Raw genomic sequence first — 23,316 nt, 5'->3', positions numbered from 1 at the left:
CAGGACAACCTGCAAAATGCAGGAACTTATGCAGGGTTTTAATAAAGCAGATTTTTTTCCCCTCTTCCCATGCTGATATGCAATTTTCTTACATTCAATAAAGCGGTATAAAACACCAAATGAAAAATATATTATATTGCAGCTTACCAAACATTAGATGTGGTGGCTGCATCAGTTTTCATCTGGTGATCTGGCCAGTAATACACCTCCTGTATTAATGAGACACAACTCTGGACGAATAAGCACAGGAGGAACAGCAGACAGCAGCATTGATAGTCTTTGAGGGGGGGTTGAAAAGTTTTGAATGTAGCAGCAGATTAAAATACACAAAACAAATTCAAGCCAAACTTCAGACACGGGATGTATCAGGATATTCCTTCTTTTGCCCCCTCTTTTACTTGCGGCACACCTTATTAATTTCTCTACACCTTTTTATCACTCATCACATTTATGTGATTTATTGTATTCACTGCCTTGTCACATTCCATTTTGTTTGCCAATTTTGGGGACACTTTCACCCCCTCCTTCCTTTTTTAAGGAGCACTGTCACTTTAATTTATTATCGCCCCTCCTTGGAAGCACACTGTCACTTTATATTGCAACCGCACCTATCACAGTTGCACTTTATTAAATAATCAATTTGTGGGATATTTGTTGCACTTTACTAATTTATCGATTTGTGGGTTATTTGTATATGGTATTCATTTGATTGTGCATTTTCATTTATTGCACCTCTTTCCTCTTTATATTGCATACAGTTTTTTGCATTTAGCACTTTATTATCTTATATATAATTTTTTGGAGGGTTACTAGTACATGTTATTTACATCCACTTATCTACATTCATTTATTTACTTACACAATACCATTGTGGCAGCGCCAAGTACCTTCCTTTCCACTTCCCAAACTTCAGACACAGACACTGTTTTTTTTAGGGGGATAAAGGTCTTACATAAGTAAATAAAAGCTGATCATTTTAATCACCTTCTGTGAGTGTTAAAGTGGTAGTAAACTCGTTTTTTTTTTTTTTTTTTTACTTGTTCCTACAGGTAAACTTACCATAAGGCTTACCTGTAGGTACAATGACTATCTCCTAAACATCTACCATTTAGAAGATATTCACAGCAGCAATAGCTGATGACATCATCCGCGCATGCACAGTGACACTCTGCTTTCAGGGCATACTGTGCTGTGAAATGCAGAACACCATGCCGCGCATGCTTGGGAGTGATGTTATCAGGGCTTCACTTATTCATACAGCCAGGGCCCGCAAACCAGGAAGGAAGACCCGGTGAAGATGGAAGCGTTGAAGACGACAGCGCTGCGCTGGCAGGCTCTGTGTGCAGGTATGTCTGCCATAATGTGCTAGTGTGCGCTGCATTCTAGTACATTATGACTTAAACCTGCAGGGGGGCTGATTTTTAAACATTTTTGTGGCGGTTTACTACTGCTTTAAGTGGTTTGTCTCATCCTGTGTAAACTGAAACATCCTGCTGGAGAGCTTTTGCTCTAGAAAAAAAAACAGACTTGCTGGTTGGATCACCAGATGAAAATAGAAGAAAGAAATTCTAAAAAAGGGAGACATCACAGCTAAGAATTGGTAGGCTTCATTAGAAGAAATGTCTGCTTTTGGTTTTAGTACCACTTTAAATAAACAAATATATATATATGTATATATATACATACACACACACACACATATATATGTTTTTTATATTATATATATATATATATATATATATATATATATATATATATATACATACACACACACACACATATATATGTTTTATATATATATATATATATATATATATATATATATATATATATATATATATATATATACTGTATATATATATATATATATATATATATATATATATAAATATATACTGTATATATATATATATATATATATATATATATATATTTTTTTTTTTTTTTTTTTTTTTTTAACTTAAAGTACTGTTTTTCTGCCTCCTAATGGAGTGAGGTACTGGTGACATAACCAGGGCCTCAGAGATACATCCTAAGAAGTTCCAGTCACATATTCTAGGAGGCAGACCAAGAGTTCTAGGCAGAGTTCCAGAAGATAAAGAGAGATGGATTAATCTGCCCTTAGTGGAAATGACCACTGTGAGAAAAATGAAAAGGAAAAGAAAATGAGTTACGCAAAGAATAAAAAGCCTGAAATTATCTATAAGTATCAGTTTGTAGATTGCCATTACTTAACAATTAAAATGTGTATTTGCTGTAATTTTTTATTATAAAGGTGAAATTCCTCTTTAACCTTTCATAAGTCATACAGGAAAACTGGCCAGGTTAGTATGACTTGCATTCCCATTCTGCTATAAGCTCCTGGTCACTTCAGTAACCATAAACTTATATCAGAATGGTCCGCAGTGACCATCCTGAATAAATGAATAGCTATGCTCATTGGATAACAACAAGCCGTTGATCGTACCAGTGTATTCCATGATGTTGCAACAAGCAGCATTGCTTGGGAGTACTCGTCTTTTTTGGATGTTCTTATTATCTGACAGATCACAAGCTAAATCTGTGAGGCAGCCAGGTCCCCAAGCCATGGCAGCACTTTTTTTGTATAGAAAGGCAACCAGTGAGGATTGCAAAGTGCAGAAACTCATGGCGCCAAATGGTTGATTTTTATCATCTTCTTTTGTATAAAGGTACCCATAGGAGGATCACCACCTGATCTGATTGGAAAACAATCCTCATACATATTGTGTGTTTACCTTCAATTGAATGAGCACATTCGTTTAGGAAAAAGGTTTTCCCCAAATTACTTTTGTTTCCCCCAAAATAAACCGGTGCCACATTTGAGTGGAGGTGCTCCCTGTGTGTACTGAGGCAATCCGAAGACTACCAAAAGACAGATCTTCTTTTATAAATCTCTGCTCCTAAAAGAATCTCCCTCGTGTCATTTTTATAAGTTTTACGTTTTCCATTAAAATACAGCAAATTTACAGTTTAAATGACTGGATTCACACCTTTCCATGCATATTTTTATACATTTTAACTTGCTCTGTCAACACCCATTTATAGAACCTTAGGACATACACATGTCATTAATAGGCCCTTTAATAAGCTTTGAAGCATCACAAATTTTACATTTACTTTGTCAGTCATGCTTATTATAGCTTTTCCTTTGTAATTTTATTATACTCTTATTTCACTTTCTGTTTGATTAATTTCTTTTCTTTTTTTTTTTTTTTTTTATTAATTTCTTGGATAACAATACAAATTACATAAAAATAAATAAATAAAAAAAAAAGCACATTGCATAAATGTAAACTAGATAATTAAAAGCATTAGCTAAGCTTTGTGCATTTGTCGAAAGGTAACATGCATAGGTGCCTGGGTACTAGCATAAGCACACAAAAGCCTTGTGACCCCAGTAAAGTTAAACCCATCTAACATAATTCATTATGCAAAATACATTATCTGAAACATACAGTGGGTACGGAAAGTATTCAGACCCCCTTAAATTTTCCACTCTTTGTTATATTGCAGCCATTTGCTAAAATCATTTAGGTTCATTCTTCTTCCTCATGAATGTACACATAGCACCCCATACTGACAGAAAAACACAGAATTGTTGACATTGTTGCAGATTTATTAAAAAAGAAAAACTGAAATATCACATGGTCCTAAGTATTCAGACCCTTTGCTGTGACACTCATATATTTAACTCAGGTGCTTTCCATTTCTTCTGATCATCCTTGAGATGGTTCTACACCTTCATTTGAGTCCAGCTGTGTTTGATTATACTGATTGGACTTGATTAGGAAAGCCACACACCTGTCTATATAAGACCTTCCAGATCACAATGCATGTCAGAGCAAATGAGAATCATGAGGTCAAAGGAACTGCCTGAAGAGCTCAGAGACAGAATTGTGGCAAGGCACAGATCTGGCCAAGGTTACAAAAATATTTCTGCTGCACTTAAGGTTCCTAAGAGCACAGTGGCCTCCATAATCCTCAAATGGAAGACGTTTGGGACGACCAGAACCCTTCCTAGAGCTGGCCATCCGGCCAAACTGAGCTATCGGGGGAGAAGAGCCTTGGTGAGAGAGATAAAGAAGAACCCAAAGATCACTGTGGCTGAGCTCCAGAGATGCAGTCAGGAGATGGGAGAAAGTTGTAGAAAGTCAACCATCACTGCAGCCCTCCACCAGTCGGGGCTTTATGGCAGAGTGGCCCGACGGAAGCCTCTCCTCAGTGTAAGACACATGAAAGCCCGCATGGAGTTTGCTAAAAAACACCTGAAGGACTCCAAGATGGTGAGAAATAAGATTCTCTGGTCTGATGAGACCAAAATAGAACTTTTTGGCCTTAATTCTAAACGGTATGTGTGGAGAAAACCAGGCACTGCTCATCACCTGTCCAATACAGTCCCAACAGTGAAGCATGGTGGTGGCAGCATCATGCTGTGGGGGTGTTTTTCAGCTGCAGGGACAGGACGACTGGTTGCAATCGAGGGAAAGATGAATGTGGCCAAGTACAGGGATATCCTGGACAAAAAACTTCTCCAGAGTGCTCTGGACCTCAGACTGGGCCGAAGGTTTACCTTCCAACAAGACAATGACCCTAAGCACACAGCTAAAATAACGAAGGAGTGGCTTCACAACAACTCCGTGACTGTTCTTGAATGGCCCAGCCAGAGCCCTGACTTAAACCCAATTGAGCATCTCTGGAGAGACCTAAAAATGGCTGTCCACCAACGTTTACCATCCAACCTGACAGAACTGGAGAGGATCTGCAAGGAGGAATGGCAGAGGATCCCCAAATCCAGGTGTGAAAGACTTGTTGCATCTTTCCCAAAAAGACTCCTGGCTGTATTAGATCAAAAGGGGGCTTTTACTAAATACTGAGCAAAGGGTCTGAATACTTAGGACCATGTGATATTTCAGTTTTTCTTTTTAATAAATCTGCAACAATGTCAACAATTCTGTGTTTTTCTGTCAGTATGGGGTGCTATGTGTACATTCATGAGGAAGAAGAATGAACTTAAATGATTTTAGCAAATGGCTGCAATATAACAAAGAGTGAAAACTTTAAGGGGGTCTGAATACTTTCCGTACCCACTGTAGTTGTCTGTAACTTTTACTTGGGTCATTGTTGTATTATATTTTAGTTTAAATATATGTGTTTATTAACAATTTTTTTTTTGTGTCTTTCAGTTTTAGGCTGTGCTAACTGCAAGTTATTGTTGAGAGATCTCTCTGGTACATTCACCTCGCCATGCTACCCTGATATGTACCCGAACAGCCAGGATTGCAATTGGACAATCGTTGCCCCAGTTGGATTTATCATTCAGGTTACATTTTTGGACTTTGAAATTGAAGAAGCTCAGAACTGCATGTATGATTATGCTTCAATATACAATGGAGAGACCACATCGAGACTTTGTGGAATCACAGCTAAAGGTTTAACATTTAACTCAACTGGGAATGAGATGACAATAAGTTTTGTAAGTGACTTTAGTATCCAGAAAAAAGGCTTCAAGGCAATATATACACAGGGTAAGTAGGAATTTACTCATTTTAAGAATAGTGATAAAAAGTACCACGAACCAAAATAATACATTATTGTAAATAAAGTAATGCAGGAATGATCCTTTCTCTTGGATCCATAGTTAAATTTTCCAAAGAACATTAAGTGGTTTGGATTTTGGGAAACTGGTTCACATTATGGTTTTTGTGGTATAGCTGTATAGAGTGTTTCATCCAAATTTCAATTCCTGTGTAATGTTGACTTTAAAGGGTAACTCCACATTTGTGGGGAAGTAAAACAAAAACAAATAAAAAAAAAACAATTTAGGCTCGGTTCACACTGGGGCAGCACGACTCCTTACTACTTCGGGGGCGACTTGTGCATTCCCATGCACCATGACTTCGGAGCGACTTGCAGGGACTTCACATAATGGAAGTCTATGCAAGTCGCTCCGAGGTCGCCCCGAAGTAGTACAGGACCCTTTTTCTAAGTCGGAGCGACTTGTGTTGCTCCTATTAGAACGGGTCCTGTAGCAGTCAATGGACTGCGAGGGAGCGCGAGTTGTCAGGCTGAGGAAGAGGCATGGCCTTGAAACACGTCAGCCCTCCACTTTTACGAGATATTGGACTCTTGTAAAGATGCTGCTCTATGGAATTGAAATGCTTGACTTTCACGTATGTTTGTGAGTAGCTGATTTTTACCCTTTTATTATCAATAAACTCGCTGAGGATAATGCGCTAGGCTGGTGCGCCCTTTCTTTGTTTTGTATTTACACAGGCTGACAAGTCGCCTGACAAGTCGCGCTGGTGTGAATGGGGTCTTAGTGTCTACAATTGCGACACAAGTCATAATGTAATTGAATGTTATTTAAAATTACCTTTCCTTTTCAATCTGCAACTCTGTAATTTTCTGAAAATGCAATCTAATATGGCTACCTGGAGGTATTCTGTACACAGAATGTATACAGAATGCCCCCCAGAAACATAATTTCCTGCTTGTGTGATTGGCTCACTGATATTCCCAGAAGTCTATATTAAGTCAGATTTCAGGCATCCCCTGCAACAAAAATTTAGTTTTTGGTGAGATACTCCCAAAAGGAGCACTTCTAAAGGGATGCAGGCCCAGCGGCTTTCCTCATTATTGGCCTGCAGTTGCTGCAGCTGATTAACAATTATGAAACCACTCCCATTAGATTCATTTTTCCACATGGTTACAGACAAACAGGGATTTCTTCAGAATAACAAAAGGTAGGAATCTGCAACAAAGTTTGTTAAAATCCTTGTAAGGTACATAGATCACCCAGAGGGGAATGTTTTTTCTCAACAAAAGTGCAGTTATGCTTTAAAATGGTTCTAAAGGTTCTCTCTTTTTTCCTCTAAAATAATAAACACATCTTACTTAGTGGCTCTGTGAAATGTTTTTGCACAGAGCACCCCTTATCTTCCTATTTTCAGGTCTCTGCTGGCACTTCTGGCCCATCCCTTCTGTAAAGTGCTCCCAGAGCAAGCTGCTTGTTCTGGGGGCACTTGTGTGTGCTCGCTCCTGAGCTGCCTCTGTGTGCCTATGGGATATAATGTTTTAAGCTATTCTAGTTTTATTGCCTTTACAGAGATGTGCAGTAGTATTACTCCACAGGTGTCATTTAAAGCGTAACTCCACTTTTGTTGAGAAAAAAACATTCCCCTCTGCTTGATTTCTGCACATTGCAGGGATTTTAACAACTTTGTTGCAGATTCCTACCTTTTGTTATTCTGAAGAAATCACTGTTTGTTCCTCTGTGCTGAGTGGATCAAATAGGAGTGGTTTCATAATTATCTATCAGCTGTGCACCTGCAAAGCTTTAATGAGGAAATCTTCTGGGCCTGCATCCCTTTAGACGCGTTCCTATGGGGAGTATCTCACCAAAAAGGAGATTTTTGTTGCAGGGGATGCTAGAAATCTGACTTGTATCTTAGGCAGACTTCTGGGAAAATTGGTGAACCAATCACACAAGCAGGAAATGATGTTTCTGGGGTGTGGTCAGTCCACATTCTCTGTACAGAACAGCTCCAGGTAGCCATATTGCATTGCATTTTCAAAAAATTACAGCAGATGCAGATTGAAAAGGAAAGGTCAATTTTAATAACATTCAATTACAATATGATTTGTGTCACAATTGTATACGCTATATTGTTTTTTCTTTATTTGCTGATTTTTTCCCCACCCTTTAAGCTTTGGGCCTCTAGAACAAATAGAACTACAAAACCTCCTCTCTTTTTTTTTTTTTCTGGTGGTGGTGGTTTTTTTTTGTGGTGTGGGGTGGTAAGTGGTGGTGGTGGTGGAGGGGTGGTGGTGCGGTGGTGGTTATGGTGTGGTTTGGGTGGTGGGGTGGTGGTGGTGGTGGGGGTGGGAAAACCTCCTCTTTAAATGCTTTTCTATAATGACACTTAATTTCGTTCTGCTTCGAAAGGGTCATGTTTTTACTTTTAATAAGTTTATTGAAAAATTGCCAGAAGACAAAATGAAACAGATAAAATACATAGAAAAGAGTGAGCTGAAACTGTTTTACATTGTAATATAGTAAGGTAGTCTTAAAGGTAAATACAGCTGATCTAACATAGTAACAAACTGTTGAGGAGATTAACATCTGTGCCGCATATTGATAATAAGGTGATGGGAACTGTCCAATACCCCCTGACACCCCAACTGGAATCAAACTGTGTCACGGGGGGACAACACACCTTGCTCTCAACTTCTTTCAATAGGATAAAAACCCTGTAGCACAGAGGTAACCACAAATAATGTAGAAAAGCATAGGATTGATATTAGCAATAAAACCAAGAGAAGTAAGAAAAAGAAAAGACTAGTCAGAGCCAAGAAGCCTGACTTGGCTCTTAATATATGAATCTTGAGTCAACGGGGGGTTATTGAGGGAGGAGAGAGCAAAAGAGTCAGAGAGAACGTGAGGGGCAGACAAGAAGGAAAAAAGGTGGAAAGATTCCAGAGAGTATAGATAGGAGACCAGGGGGGAACAAACTAATTTTAGGAAATGGTGAGCTGATGGTTCTACAAGGGGAGCAGTATTTTCTTATACTTTGTCCATGGTTCCCAAGTTGCCTCAAACTTTTCCAAGCAGTTCAAGAGTTTGCTAATCATCGTTTCCTGGGCCATAATCCAGGAGATTTTTCTCTTAGCTCTTGTGAAGGAAACATAAGGTTGCTTCCATGCGCTAGCGATGGTCAGTTTAGCTCCTGTTAATATGAATAAAAAGAGTCGTTGTAGACTTAGCGGCAGAGGCTATTGTGAAATTGAGCAACGCAAAATGAGTGGATTTTTGAATGGATAAACCCATGATCTTACAGAGCATGTTAAAAACTTAATTCTAGAAGCTTCCTATTTTGGGACATTCCCACCATACATGCAACATGTCCCCTGTGTGTTCACAGCCTCGCAGATTGGGGAAAGGGAGGGATACATATTAACCAATTTTGTGGGGACCAGGTACCATCTCATCATAACTTTTAGGTTAGCTTCAGCCAAAGCTGTGTTCAAAATGCCTTTGGTGGCTCTGAGCAAATTCTTTTTTCAGTCCTCGAGATCCCAAACATGAACTTGGTCTCTTTGCCAAGCTAACATCTAAGGGGTCTTAGTCTGGGCTGATAAGAGCGAGCTGTACATCAATGAAATCCCCCCCCCCCTCTACTCCATGGTTTGATCACACCACTTTTCTTGGGTGTGATAGTGGGTGGGCTAGGTTTTGTATCCCAAAGTTTATGAAAGGGTGTTTTTAAACATTGTCATTTTTGTCCGTTACCACTAGCAAAGCTGATATGGTAAAATAATAAGGTATATCTGTTAGCTCCACTTTACAGAGCTCTGGGCTATCTTCCTCAACTTTTGGACTGTAAAACCCAATGTTACTAGTTTTTCCAAAATTGTGGGATATACTTTCCCAAACTGCCATTCTGTCTTGGGGCCGGGCCTACCTTCACTACCCATGATACTGTACCACCCAAATTTCTATCACTGCTTTTGCTGAGAAGCAATGACCCAGCTCACTGCTACTAATCCCCCTTTCTGTCATCTCAGAATAGACTAGGACTCTAAACACCTTTGTTGTTTTTCATGGTTACCAGACTATCAAAGACCAGCAAAGCATTTCTGTTTTTACCATTTAAACTAAAGACTATTGTTTGATAGGGCAATGTCTTACAAGGGAATACATGCAATAGATTAGTTACCTCCCACAGCAACATAACAAAACTTCGACTCATCTGTTATCAGGTATTGTAAAGGCAACTGTTTTGACATCTGACTTATATTATAGGCAGTTAGGTCGCTATCAGTACCTTTACTCTCTGAGAACCCTTCTGGCATGACTTGCCTTTCTCCACATTTACTTCCCTGCTCCTCGGCAGCTTGTAAGTCAGTGATTCAAGGGAAGGAGGGTAGCCCTTGGAAGCCGCACATCTAAGGCATCTTGCAGAGATGAGTAGAGTGGCAACCTCAGCCTGGACTCTGACCAGGCCATGCCCCCCAACCTATGTGACCTGGTTGGAGTCCAGGCTGAGGTTGCCACCCTACAGGGCTACCCTCCTTCCCTTGAAGCATTGCAGGAGCCAGGGCGGGCTCCATCCCCTGCCAGAACTCTAGCAGAAGCTGTAGATTTGCTATCTACATACCCCCTCTCTATTGAGCCTGAGAAGCAAACATACATTTCCCAGGTCATTGTAAGTCAGTGACCCTGATTTCTTCACTCACACCTACTGTATGCATTCTGGCAGATTCACCAATATCTTATTGCTTTGCAATACCCACTTTATAACCTCCATCCTGGGTTATGGATAGAATATCTGCTACTTAGTTCTTTCTTGGCACTTCCATCTTGTGAGGGGTAAATGCTGCTTCAGTGAGCCCTTGACTATCCATGGTCAGCTGCACCTCAGAAATACTTTTCATCACATTGTTACAAAGAGTTGCCTCAAACACCATATTAGAGTTTTCCAAAGCTTGCAAAACACTTAGTTTTTTCTTTTTTCTTTTTTTTTTTTGGTAAAAAAAAAAATAACAGATTCCTCCACACACATACAAAGTGGAAAGAGGAACTCCACCCACCAGGGCATTGTATTCTGACAGGGGCAGGAGCAGATCGACAGAAGTCAATCAAACAATTGACTAATGTCAAATGGGCAAATAGTGGCCCTTTAAACAATATGATAAAGAAGGGAAGGAGAGGGTACCATCATCCTAAAGTGACAATCTGGAAAACAGGAGACAACCCCCAATTGCACCCAAAGGGGTAAATAAAAAATTAACTATCTCAGTACACAAGGACTGTACAACTGAAGTGATATACAAATTAGTATAGAATCTAAAAATTAATTTCTTTTTTACCCCTTTAGGGGCAATTGGGGGTTGTCTCCTGTTTCCCACAATGTCAAGTGGGGATGGTCCTTCCATGTTTGAAATTCATCCAGTCCCTCTGAACCAGGTGAATTTCCTTCAGTGTATGGTCAGCTATACAGTACTCTGGAGTGCACGCCTTAACTGACATTAAATGGAAGCAACCCAGCAGTGGGCTGTGATACCTCTTTTAGTAATATTAATAAACATTATACTAAACAATCCAAAATACTACAAAATAATATTCAGTGTAAGGGGAATGAATGACTTTGCGTTAAAAAAAAAAGACTTATGTCCCTTGTTACTTCATGAAAGGTAAAGTGTTACTAAACCGACAACAGTAAAATCAGTCTGTATATGCAAAAAGCATGCTTGTTATACTCACTGTGGAACCTAAGAGGTTAATACACTGCTTTGTGTAAAAAGGCTGTTTGATCCTGTTTTTCCCCTTTTTTTTTTACTGTCCCCGAACCATCTGCTGGTAGAGCAGAGCCTTGGGGGCACTCTGCACATGCTCAATTTGGTGTGTATTGCTAGAGAGTTTTTTTTTGAGAGGGTGCATGTGATCGGCACAGGGCCAATCAGCACTGTCCAGACAGAGGTTCAGGGGTCATGCAGCCTCATAGGACAGTCAGAGGAGAATGAAAACTCCTCCTACAAGTGCTTGGCCAGACAGTGATAGAAGTCACAAGACTGGACTGCTATATACTGCTGATTAGAAAATGTATTTAGCAGTTTATATTTACTAAAACAATTGCATTTCCATGTTCTGTGTACTGTGGGAGACCAGATGTAGTCCTTCAGCACCTTCTGTCTGTCCTGTGTTGTAATGACAGATACAGTAACTATGGGATTTATGCCCAGTAAACATATGGCTGTGGGAAAAGTGAGCTGGAAATGCTGTAAAGCATAATTTTTGTCACCAGGAAACCAAGTACTATGACTATTCTTTCAGAGGGCTTTTGTTACGGTGATCTCAAATAAAGTTGAAAGAGATGCATTTGAGATAAGCACAGATATGTGGAAAAAGCAAAAAGGTGTATGCATTTCCTGCCATTTCATTTCAAATGTTTGTAAATGATGTGATTAAGAACATTAATACATATGGTTCTGTCACTACTTGTATTTGTCACACATTGTATATTGTGTTGTTTCCTGCTCTGATTAGTTAGACTGAAAGAATGTGAGAGAGCTTTCATTGTGAAAGAAATTCAGGCTGCCCATGAACAGATAATTGTCACCCAGTCCAGTAGATAATATCTTGAAACCTAATGCAAGCTATAAAGACAACCCCAGACGGGCTGAGCTTGTGGGGAAGAATCAATCTTTAGAAATAGATTGTCCCAGATGTTTGCCCCTGTATCCCTAGAAAGACATCACTAGGATTGTCTGTTCAGGACTAATAGTACAGTCTCTTAGCAGTCATGTCTATGTAGCCCTAAAGTTAACCTGTGCCTAGATTATGCACACTAAAGTATTTACATTTTTTTGTGATCAAGCAGTTAAATCATTTAAAACAAGCCCCCCATTCATATCTGCATCTATAAGCATTGTGGATAAATTATTTTTCAAAATTCACAGAACGTGATCTGAAATATTTGCTTTTTTTCTGGCAGACTATTAACCCTCTAAGCTAAGGCTTCATGTACACGAAACCCTTGAAAACCTCTCCCGAATGCTGGAACTTGGCAGCTAGTAACCGGCGGTTAAAAACGTCTGCGTTTACATGTCGCATTTATGCACATTTAGTGGCGTTTTCGTTTAGAAGAATTTTTACATTGTAAAATAGTCATAAATATATCCCTATTGAAAACAACTATAAACAAAATGCTTATAAGCGCGAGTTACCGCTTTTATACGGGTTGGCAGGCTGTTACAAGAATTTGGCATTTTAAATGCCAATAAACTTCTGTCTAAAAAAAGCTTTAAAAAAAATGCCACTAAACTCAACTGCCACTAAACAACTATGAACTTCTCAGTGTACATGGACAGATAAGATAACTTTGAGGAGAGTTCAAGGGCTGCTAAAAAAACGCCCAACTGCTCCTAAACGTCCGTTTATCAGCAGTAGTGTACATGAGGCCTAATATATACAACCAGCAGCTGTTTCTGAGCTGTTAGAAACAGCTGAAACCCTGGTTTAGGGTTTTTTTTTTTTTTTGTGTGACTCTTTGAGAAATAATAACTTCACAATAAAAGCAGCTAGAGAGGTGAGTGAGGGATTGTTTTAAAGGTATGATAGGTATGATACTGCTGGTTAGGAAGGTGTAAGTTATTGAAGCTCAGTTTACATATATGTGTATTGGATGTGTTTTGAACCACATCCGATTCTATGGGGCCTATTTACATATCTGCAGACCAGCCGCAGTGCATTTTTCAAGAGTCCTGTATGATTTTAGGTCCAGTTCAGGTGTGATTTCAAGTGTCATACACTTAACAAATTCACACCTGAATCGCACCTGAAATGGTGAACGAAACCACCCCAGACTCCTTTAAAAATACACAATTAAACTGTGCCTGGACAGATATGAGTTGAGCCTTGGGGGGTAGTTACCAAAACTGGAGCACTCAGAATGCATGGTAGCCAATCAGCTTCTTCCTTCATCTTGTTTATTTAAAGTGGTTATAAAGGGTCAAGGTCTTTTACCCCCATACATTCCATGCATGAAGTTAAAAAAACATTTGTGTGCAGCAGCCCCCCCAACACTTACCAGAGCCCGATCTAGATCTAGCGATGTGCATGTGCATCCTCAGCTCTCCAGGGACTCTCCCTTCTCATTGGCTGAGACAGCAGCGGGAACTATTAGCTCCTTCTGCTGTCAATCACAGCCAGTAAACCAATGAGGAGAGAGGGGGGGCAGAGCTGAGACGTGGCTCCGTGTGTGAATAGACACTCAGACATTTAGGATAGAGCCTGCTCGAGGTGCCCCCATTGTAAGCTGTTTGCTCTGGGGGCAAGAGAAAGGGGCCAGGAGCACCGGTGGGGGACCCAAGAAGAGGAGGATCTAAACCTTTGCACAGAGCAAGTAAGTATAAAATGTTATTTAAAAAAAAAAAAAAAAAAACTTGTCTTTAATATCGCTTTGAACTTTGACAATAAAACCTGGAAGCTTATTTCTATGTTCTATGGTTCTATGGTTTCTATGCGTAGCTGCACTCGATTCTGCACTCTCCATTATTAGCAAATCCTCCCATTTTTTTTTTGTAATTATATTTTTATTACAGATTTTTCAAGTAACAAATAAGTGGAAGAAGGCAATATGGCATACAACAGGAGCATGTCTACAAAAGACAATGTGTAAAGGAAAGTGCGCTGATTCAAAAAATAGGGTGTGCTGCTACCTTAGAGTGAATTACATGAAATGTGTAAAAGGAAATCAGGTGCGCTAACCCAAATTACATATAATGCAACTGAAGTGGAAGTGTAGGTGGGATCAACAAACAAAATTGTTATCCAAAATAATATATACACATAAACAATGTACAGTGATGGTCTGGAACTAAATCAAAAAATGTGGGTCACAATGATTATAGATCAACAAGTGCAAATCAAACAAAAACAATCAAGTGATACACCAGTGTCCATCAAACAAAAAATGTCCAAAGGGGAAGTGAAAACACTCCCAATAAAGGATGAAGTCCAAATAAGTGCTGTGGTCACACAATAACTGGAAATGGTGTATAAGCCTCGTGAAAAACAGGTACAGCGTCCCTCCACCAGCTTAACTCCTTACCAGAGATTGAGAATGTAAGGGCATATAAGGATATCCCTGCTCCAAAAGACCATGCAGACTCCAAACCACTCAGGCTGGTGATAGGCACACAAGAGATGTTCAAACTCTTACCAGACAGACCTTAAAACAAGCCTTGAGTGGTCCTGAATTCTGTCATGCATGAAACCACTGTGAGATGGATGGCTGATGCGACCTCAGGTGTCTCATAACCAGAGCGGACCCAAAGATGAGCCTTAAGCGATCCTGAAATCCTATCCTGCTTAACCGCTTGCCGATCGCCGCACGACTATATACTGCGGCGGTCAGCCCCTCACAGGCAGAGTGACGTATCGGTACGTCACTAGCCTGGGAGGGTCTGGGGAGCGAGCGCGCGCCGCCGGCGGCGCGCTCCCGCTCCCGCGCGGTCACGGACCCCCCCCCGCGCGTGTGACCAGCGGACCCGATGTCTGCTGGTCACTCGGCGATCGGCGGGGGAGAGGGAGAAAGGCAGGCAGCTTGTGTAAACAAGCTGCCTGTCAGTTCTCCCTGTGTAGAAACACTTATCATACGGTTCTACTATGTAGAACCGTTGATCAGTGTAACTACACCTCAAGCCACAGCCAATCACAGTTAGAATCACGCCCCTAGGGACACACACAGCCCCTCCCTCTCAAATAAAGTTAACCCCTTCACTGCCAGTGTATTTTTACAGTAACAGTGCATATATATAGCACTGATTACTGTAGAAATGTCACTGGTTACCCCAAAAGTGTCAAAAATGTCAGTCAAGGGTCCGATCTGTCCGCCGCAATGTCGCAGTACCGCAAAAAAATCGCAGATCGCCGCCATTACGCGTTAAAAAAAAAACAACAAAAATGACAAAAATCTTTCCCTTTGTTAGTAAACGCGATAACTTTTGCGCAAACCAATCAAAATACGCTTTTTGTGATTTTTTTTACCAAACATATGTAGCATAAAACAAATTTGCCGAAAATTTTAAAAAATTTTGATTTTTACTTTTTTTGGGGGGGGGGGGGGGGGATTTCATATAAAAAAATGTGAAAAATATTGTTATTTTTGCAAAATTGATGCTCTTTTTTTGTTTATAGCACGTAATCAAAAAATCGCACAGGTGATCAAATACCGCCAAAAGAAAGCTCTGTTTGTGGGAAAAAAAGGACGTCAAATTCGTTTAGGTACAGCGTCGCACGACCGCGCAATTGTCTGTTAAAGTCACGCAGTGCCGAATCGCAAAATACCCCCTGGTCAGGAAGGGGGTAAAATCTTCCGGGGCTTAAGTGGTTAAATACGGTGTATAGTGGATGGCTGATGCGACCTCAGATGTTAAATGGCCAAACAAACATGGCGGCAGAAGCCATGTGCTCACATCTGTAGGCCAAAGGGGAGACTGCTTCACAAGTGGGCGTATTTATAGGTAAATCAGCCTTTTTTTCACCCAACTTTATTTGTGACAGTACCAAACTGACAAAGCTCACAAACTCTAAAAAACGTTGAAAATAACTCTCTTTTTCTCTTGCAGGAAGGGTTCGCATGCGTCGCTGCTCCTGAACAACTTCTTGATGTCAGGTGGCTATTGTACCTTACACAAGCAGAATGTGAGGATCCACCCTCCAACACAACCAACACATGCTGGTTGTGTTGGAGGGTGGATCCTCACATTCTGCTTGTGTAAGGTACAATAGCCACCTGACATCAAGAAGTTGTTCAGGAGCAGCGACGCATGCGAACCCTTCCTGCAAGAGAAAAAGAGAGTTATTTTCAACGTTTTTAGAGTTTGTGAGCTTTGTCAGTTTGGTACTGTCACAAATAAAGTTGCGTGAAAAAAAGGCTGATTTACCTATAAATACGCCCACTTGTGAAGCAGTCTGCCCCTTGGCCTACAGATGTGAGCACATGGCTTCTGCCGCCATGTTTGTTTGGCCTTTTAACATCTGAGATCGCATCAGCCATCCACTATACACCGTATTTAAGCAGGATAGGATTTCAGGATCGCTTAAGGCTCATCTTTGGGTCCGCTCTGGTTATGAGACACCTGAGGTCGCATCAGCCATCCATCTCACAGTGATTTCATGCATGACAGAATTCAGGACCACTCAAGGCTTGTTTTAAGGTATCTCTGGTAAGAGTTTGAACATTTCTTGTGTGCCTATCACCAGCCTGGGTGGTTTGGAGTCTGCATGGTCTTTTGGAGCAGGGATATCCTTATATGCCCTTACATTCTCAATCTCTGGTAAGGAGTTAAGCTGGTGGAGGGACGCTGTACCTATTTTTCACGAGGCTTATACACCATTTCCAGTTATTGTGTGACCACAGCACTTATTTGGACTTCATCCTTTATTGGGAGTGTTTTCACTTCCCCTTTGGACATTTTTTGTTTGATGGACACTGGTGTATCACTTGATTGTTTTTGTTTGATTTGCACTTGTTGATCTATAATCATTGTGACCCACATTTTTTGATTTAGTTCCAGACCATCACTGTACATTGTTTATGTGTATATATTATTTTGGATAACAATTTTGTTTGTTGATCCCACCTACACTTCCACTTCAGTTGCATTATATGTAATTTGGGTTAGCGCACCTGATTTCCTTTTACACATGTCTACAAAAGGGTTTGCAAACATAACAAGGGAACAGAACAAAGAGACATTGCATATAACAGAAATGGATCAGGACATCTGTGTAACAAATGAGTAAAATAAAGAACAAATAAAATCCATCATAAGACATAAAGGAAAAACTGGGGCATTTCAGGAATAAGTTGGAGAACACACGACCAGGGAGTGAGGGGGGGGGGGGGGATAATTATAAAGGAAGTATCAACAAGGGACGGGGTGAATGTAAGTTAGGGTGCTAGGGAGAGTCAAGTCACCATAAACAGAGTTAACCCAAGTTTCCCAAAATGTATTAAATTGTGAAAGAATGTCATTTGTAACAGCTGTAAGGAGTTCCATTCTCCGGATGTCAGCCATAATACGTAAAAATTGTGTTTTGGAGGGCGAAACAGTGGATTTCAAATTGAGGGGATTACTCTCCCAGCAGCAAGTAGTATGTAGGAGATCAAATTTTTTTTGATTTGTAACTCCAGAGAAGGGAAGGCCTAGTAGAAAGTGGATAGGATCTAGTGGAAATTATATATTAACCACTTCTGGACTGCAAGGTTTTACTCCCTTAATGACCAGGCCTTTTTTTGCAATTTGGCACTTCATGAATTTAACTGGTAATTGCACAGTCATGCAATGCTGTACTCAAACAAGTCCTCACACATGCCATGGGTATATGTTAAATGACACCCCAAAATACATTCTGCTGCTTCTCCTGAGTATGTAGATATAACACGTGTGAGACTTTTTGGCGGTCTAGCTGCATACAGGACCCTGAAAACCAATCACCGCCTTCAGGCTTTCTAAGTGTGTAAATTGCTGATTTTACTCCTCACTACCTATCACAGTTTCAGAGGCCATGAAATGCCAAGACAGCACGAACCCCCCCAAATGACCCCTTTTTGGAAAGTTGACATCCTAAGCTAATTGCTGAGAGGCATGTTGAGTATTTTGCAGAACTCACTTTTTGTCATAAAGTTTTGAAAATTGAAAAAAGAAAAACAAAATACATTTTCCTTTTCTTTCTTTATTTTCCAAAACAAATGACAGCTTCAAAATACTCACAATGCCTGTTAGCAAATACCTTGGGGAGTCAACTTTTTGAAAAGGGGTAATTTGGGGGGAATTTTGTGCTATCTTGGCATTTAATGGCCTCCGAAACTGTGATAGGAATTAAATCAACAATTTATATTCTTAGAAAGCCTGAAGGCGGTGATTGGATTTCGGGGTCCTGTACACAACTAGACTGCCAAAACATCTCACACATGTGGTATCCCCGTACTCAGGAGAAGCAGCAGAATGTATTTCAGGGTTTCATTACACATATAGCCATGGCGTGTTTGAGCAATATATAATTTATGTGACACTTTTGTGTAAAAAAATAAAAAACCCTAAAAACTATTGTTGTCATTTTCCCGAAACTTGTGGCAAAATATAAAATATTCCTTGAACTCAACATGCCTCTCATCAATTAGCTTGGAGTGTCTACTTTCCAAAATGGGGTGATGTGGGGGTGCTTTGTGCTATCTTGACATTTCAGGGCCTCCGAAACTGTGATAGGTAGTGAGGAAGTAATATAAGCAATTTACGCCCTTAGAAAACCTGAAGGCAGTGATTGGCTTTCGGGGTCCAGTTAGTCTCCCAAAAAGTCTCACACATGTGGTATTCCTGTACTCAGGAGAAGCAGCAGAATCTATTTTGGGGTGTCATTCCGCATATACACGTGGCATGTGTGAGCAATATATCATTTAGTGACAACTTTGTTAAAAAAAATTGTAATTTTCCCGAAGCTTGTGGCAAAATATAAAATATTCCATAGACTCAAGATGCCTCTCAGCAAATCACTTGGGGTGTCTATTTTCCAAAAGGGGGTCATTTGGGGGTGTTTGAACTGTCCTGGCATTTTTGTGCCCAATATTAGAAGCTTGTGCCACACAAGCCTTTCCTGACACTTTTTGTTTACACTAAAAAATTATTGTTTTTTACTTGAAAATTACTTTGAACCCCTAAACATTATATATTTTTTTAAAAGCATGGGCCCTACATAAATAAAATGGTGGGTGTTGCAATTTTTTTGTCACACGGTATTTGCACAGAGATATTTATGTAGCCTGTGGGCTCAACGAAAAAAGAGAACCTAACAGATTCCTCCATTCACATCGATGTGGATGAAGAAATCTCTGCCAGAAAGTTTGTGGTATGCCCACCATTAGACCTCCCAGCATCTACCCATTTCTAATAATGGGTATACATACAATGTTCTTTTTTTTCATTTAGTCCATGGGCTGAATGAAAAAAAAAAAAGAACATAGCAGATTTGCATCAATCAATGTGGATGAGGAAATCTCTGCCAAGAAAAGTGTTAAAACATATTTGGCCATCAGCTGCAGCACTGATTAGTTTATTCTGACAGCAACAGTGTTTGCTCTCAGCATATACATGAATCAATGATTGCAGCTCTGTAGGAGGTAATTTCACCACTGCAGTTAAGAAAAGAGCATATATGGTGAAGCATAGGGGAGATCCGCCCTCTCTGTTCATCCTATCCCCTATGCTTCGCCATATATGCTCTTTTTTTAACTGCGGTGATGAAATCACCTACAGAGCTGCAATCATTGATTTACGTATATGCTGAGAGCAAACGCTGTTGCTGTCAGAATAAACCAATCAGTGCTGCAGCTGATAGGCGTACCTGCAAAGCAAACAATGGTTAACAATGAAACACAGTAACAATAAAACATTACAAAATAATAATATACAGTGCACTAAAACAGTAGAATGGTGGTATCTGCAAAGAAGTCTATGGTTAACATTGAAAAACACAGCAAAAATAAAACATTATACAGTAAAACCTTGGTTTGAGAGTAACTTGGTTTAAGAGCGCTTTGCAAGACAAGCAAAATTTTCAAATAAATTTTGACTTGATATACAAGCGATGTCTTGATATACAAGTAGCCTCAAGTCACAGCTGAGTATAAAAGAGAAGAGAGGCGCCTCTAAGTGTAGCAATATGGTTAAATTTAATGAAGGTACAACATTTAGCAACTCACATGGTTGATGATTGGAACAGGCATATCTAAGGATGCAGGCATCAGGGGTAAAGCTGTCCACATAGACCATCCTCTGCACCGACATCTACGTCATCCCTTCCATGCTGCCCCTCGCTTTCAGATCGCTTTACTGCAGGGTGGTCTTCCCGGTCAGGATTACAGACTAGCAGCCGGTGGTTCAGAAGATAGTCTATGTGGACAGCTTTACCCTGGATGCCTGCATACTTAGATGTGCCTGTTTTATTAATCAACCATGTGAGTTGCTAAATGTTGTACCTTCAGTAAATTGAACCATATTGCTACACTTAGAGGCACCTCTCTTCTCTTTGATACCCTGTAGCTCCTGCTGGATTTTGCTTCCAATCCCCTTGTGGAAATGGCTATTTGTGGATGGACAGTTTATGGTTACACAACCTATCGCAATGCTATAATCTTTTTATAGGGACTATAAACTGAAGGATTTATGAATAAATGGTTGTGGAACGATTCATCTGAGTTTCCATTATTTCTTATGGGGAAATTCGCTTTGATATAAGAGTGCTTTGGATTACAAGCATGTTTCCGGAACGAATTATGCTCGCAATCCAAGGTTTTACTGTAATAGCATACAGTACAGAAGAATGGTGGTATCTGCAAAGCAAACTATTGTTAACAATGAAAAACAGTAACAATTAAACATTACAGTAAAACTGTATATTAAAAAGTACAATAAAAATGAACATTACAGTAAAACTGTATATTAAAAAGTACAGTAAAAAAGTAAGAACAGAAGATTAACGCAATAAAACGACAACTATTTATTTATTTTTAATTCTTTTATTTTTTATTTTTTTGTAACTTTTTATTACACTTTTTTTGTAACTGTAAAAAAACTTTAAACGTTGCAGGCTAGGGTCTCCCAAAATGCGATAGACCCTGTGTGAAAGTGTTCCCTAGACTGTGCCGTGCTTACCCGCTACTAATACTCTACTAGTGTGTGGTAGCGATGGAAATCATCCCCAATGCAGAGACCAGGTTGGCCAGGAAAGGAGGGACAAAAATAGAGGGTGTCACGCCTGTATCCGCGTTTTCTACAGACACTACATCTTCTTCGGGGTGCTCTTTGGGTAGGGGTACCAGGTAGGACATCCGGAAAATGCCTCTCATGCAGTCGGCTCATGGCATCTGGATTGTGAATTTGGGCCACAGCACCTTCTGGATACAGAAGGGCTGTGATGATCTCTTCTTGAAGTTTTAGGAAGGATCCACTTCTTCCTGACGCTTTGTATAGCACATAAGCGTTCAGCAGAGCCAATTGGAATAAGTATACAGACACTTTTTTGTACCAACGTCTGGCCTTATGGGCAATTAAGTACGGCACCATCATCTGGTCATTGAAGTCCACCCCTCCCATGTAAGATTGTATTCGTGGACACAGAAGTGCTTCTCAACAACACCAGTCGCTGTTGCAATTTGGACTGTCGTATCTATGAGAATGGAGGATAGAATGAAAACATTCCATGTGTCCCTCCACTTCACTGCAAGCAGTTTATTACACTTCAAGCAGGCTCTCTCCCCCTGTCTAAAGCCCCGTACACACGTACGGATCGTCATCATACAAACGTTCGTCTTTTCTCCCCGGGATGTCGGTGTCTGTTGAAAAGTGCAAAGACAGCACAAGGACAGCACAAGAATTTTGTCCGCAGACTTCAGCTGACTGCAGAAGTGATGTCATGTAATGGTTAACTTTCCCTGTTTTTTTTATTTTCTGAGCATGCCCAGTCTTGCAAATCTGCGGTCTGTCGGCTGATTTCTGTACTGACAGGCGAACAATCGTCCGTTCTGGTGTCCGCAGACAAAAATTTTCATGTTTGCAAGGAAGACTCTTGTCCGCGGATTGTGCGCAGACAGCTGTCGGAGGCACCATACTAACACGCGTACAATCGGCAGATCTTTCGTCCGCCGACGTTTGTATGACGACGATCCGTACGTGTGTACAGGGCTTAAGTCGGGAATCTACAAGCCGTTGAGGGAAGCCCCAGCGATTAGGTCGCATGGTGCCACATGCGCAAATTTCAGAGTGAAAAAGGTGACTAAAAAGTGGCATGCTTGTGTAATAATTGTCCACATATAAATGGTACCCCTGTCCGAATAGGGGTGACACCAAGTTCCAAACAATCTTGCTACTGCTCCCTATGTAGTCTGGGCCTTTGGGGGGTTCCACATTGCTATCTTTTCCCTCGGGAATCCAGAAACTACATGTATAGCCTGTTTCCTTGTCACAGAGCTTATACATCTTGACCCCATATCTGGCACCCTTGCTGGGGAGAAATTGTTTGAAAGCAGGGCGGCCAGAAAATGTAATCAGGGACTCATCAACGCAGCGTATACAAGGCTGCAAAGTTTTGGTTGAAGTGGTTTACGAAGAGCAGAATTTTGTGGACCTGGTCATATCCAGGGTCACCCTGAGGACGACAGAGTTAATTGTCACTGAAGTGCATGAACCACAAGATTTACTCGTATCTAGTCCTGGCCATGGCAGCAGAGAACACGGGAATATGATGAATTGGGTCAGTGGACCAATATGACCGCAACTCACTCTTTTTAGTAATGCCCATGGGAAGGGATAGGCCCAGAAAGGTTTTCAATTCGGAAACAGTGATACTTTTCCATGTAAATTCTCTGGCAAGGGTCAAATTTGGATTTGCGGCTATGAATTGATCGGCATATAAATTGCTTTAGTCCACAATAGATCTGTACAGAGTAAAATCGTCTGTTTCCACCTGAATTCCGGGTTTGCCAGTGAATGGGGGAAGTACGGGCGCTACAGAAGTGGTGGGCTCCCAATCAGGATTTACAAGCACATCAGGAAGGACATTATGGGCTCTACGGGCCTGTCTTCGAATTATTGGTGGCTGTGGTACACTACTTGTGCTAGCCACTGAACCAGCTTGAACTGCACTTATGGGACTTGCCACATTACCAAGTGTTACTGCAATGCTGGTTTTAACAGGATGTACTAGGCTGCTGGTGCTTGCCAGTTCACCAG

The 23,316-nt window shown here is 40.5% G+C and overlaps 1 protein-coding gene across 5 annotated transcripts in view; it reads left to right on the top strand.

Moving 5' to 3' along the window:
- Positions 1–23,316, top strand: part of ADGRG6 (adhesion G protein-coupled receptor G6) — a 284,077-nt gene that overhangs the window by 114,792 nt on the left and 145,969 nt on the right. For all 5 annotated transcript variants that reach the window (XM_082249118.1, XM_082249117.1, XM_082249116.1 and 2 more), the window contains exon 3: positions 5,205–5,546. In XM_082249118.1, coding sequence (XP_082105244.1) covers positions 5,205–5,546 — 342 coding nt within the window. The remainder of the gene's footprint in view (positions 1–5,204; positions 5,547–23,316) is intronic.

The sequence above is a fragment of the Pelophylax lessonae genome (genome assembly GCF_965119305.1).
Source record: "Pelophylax lessonae genome assembly, chromosome: 3".
NCBI classification, from domain to species: domain Eukaryota; kingdom Metazoa; phylum Chordata; class Amphibia; order Anura; family Ranidae; genus Pelophylax; species Pelophylax lessonae.
The sequence above is the reverse complement of the archived record's forward strand: the minus strand, read 5'-3'. Positions and strand labels throughout refer to the sequence as shown.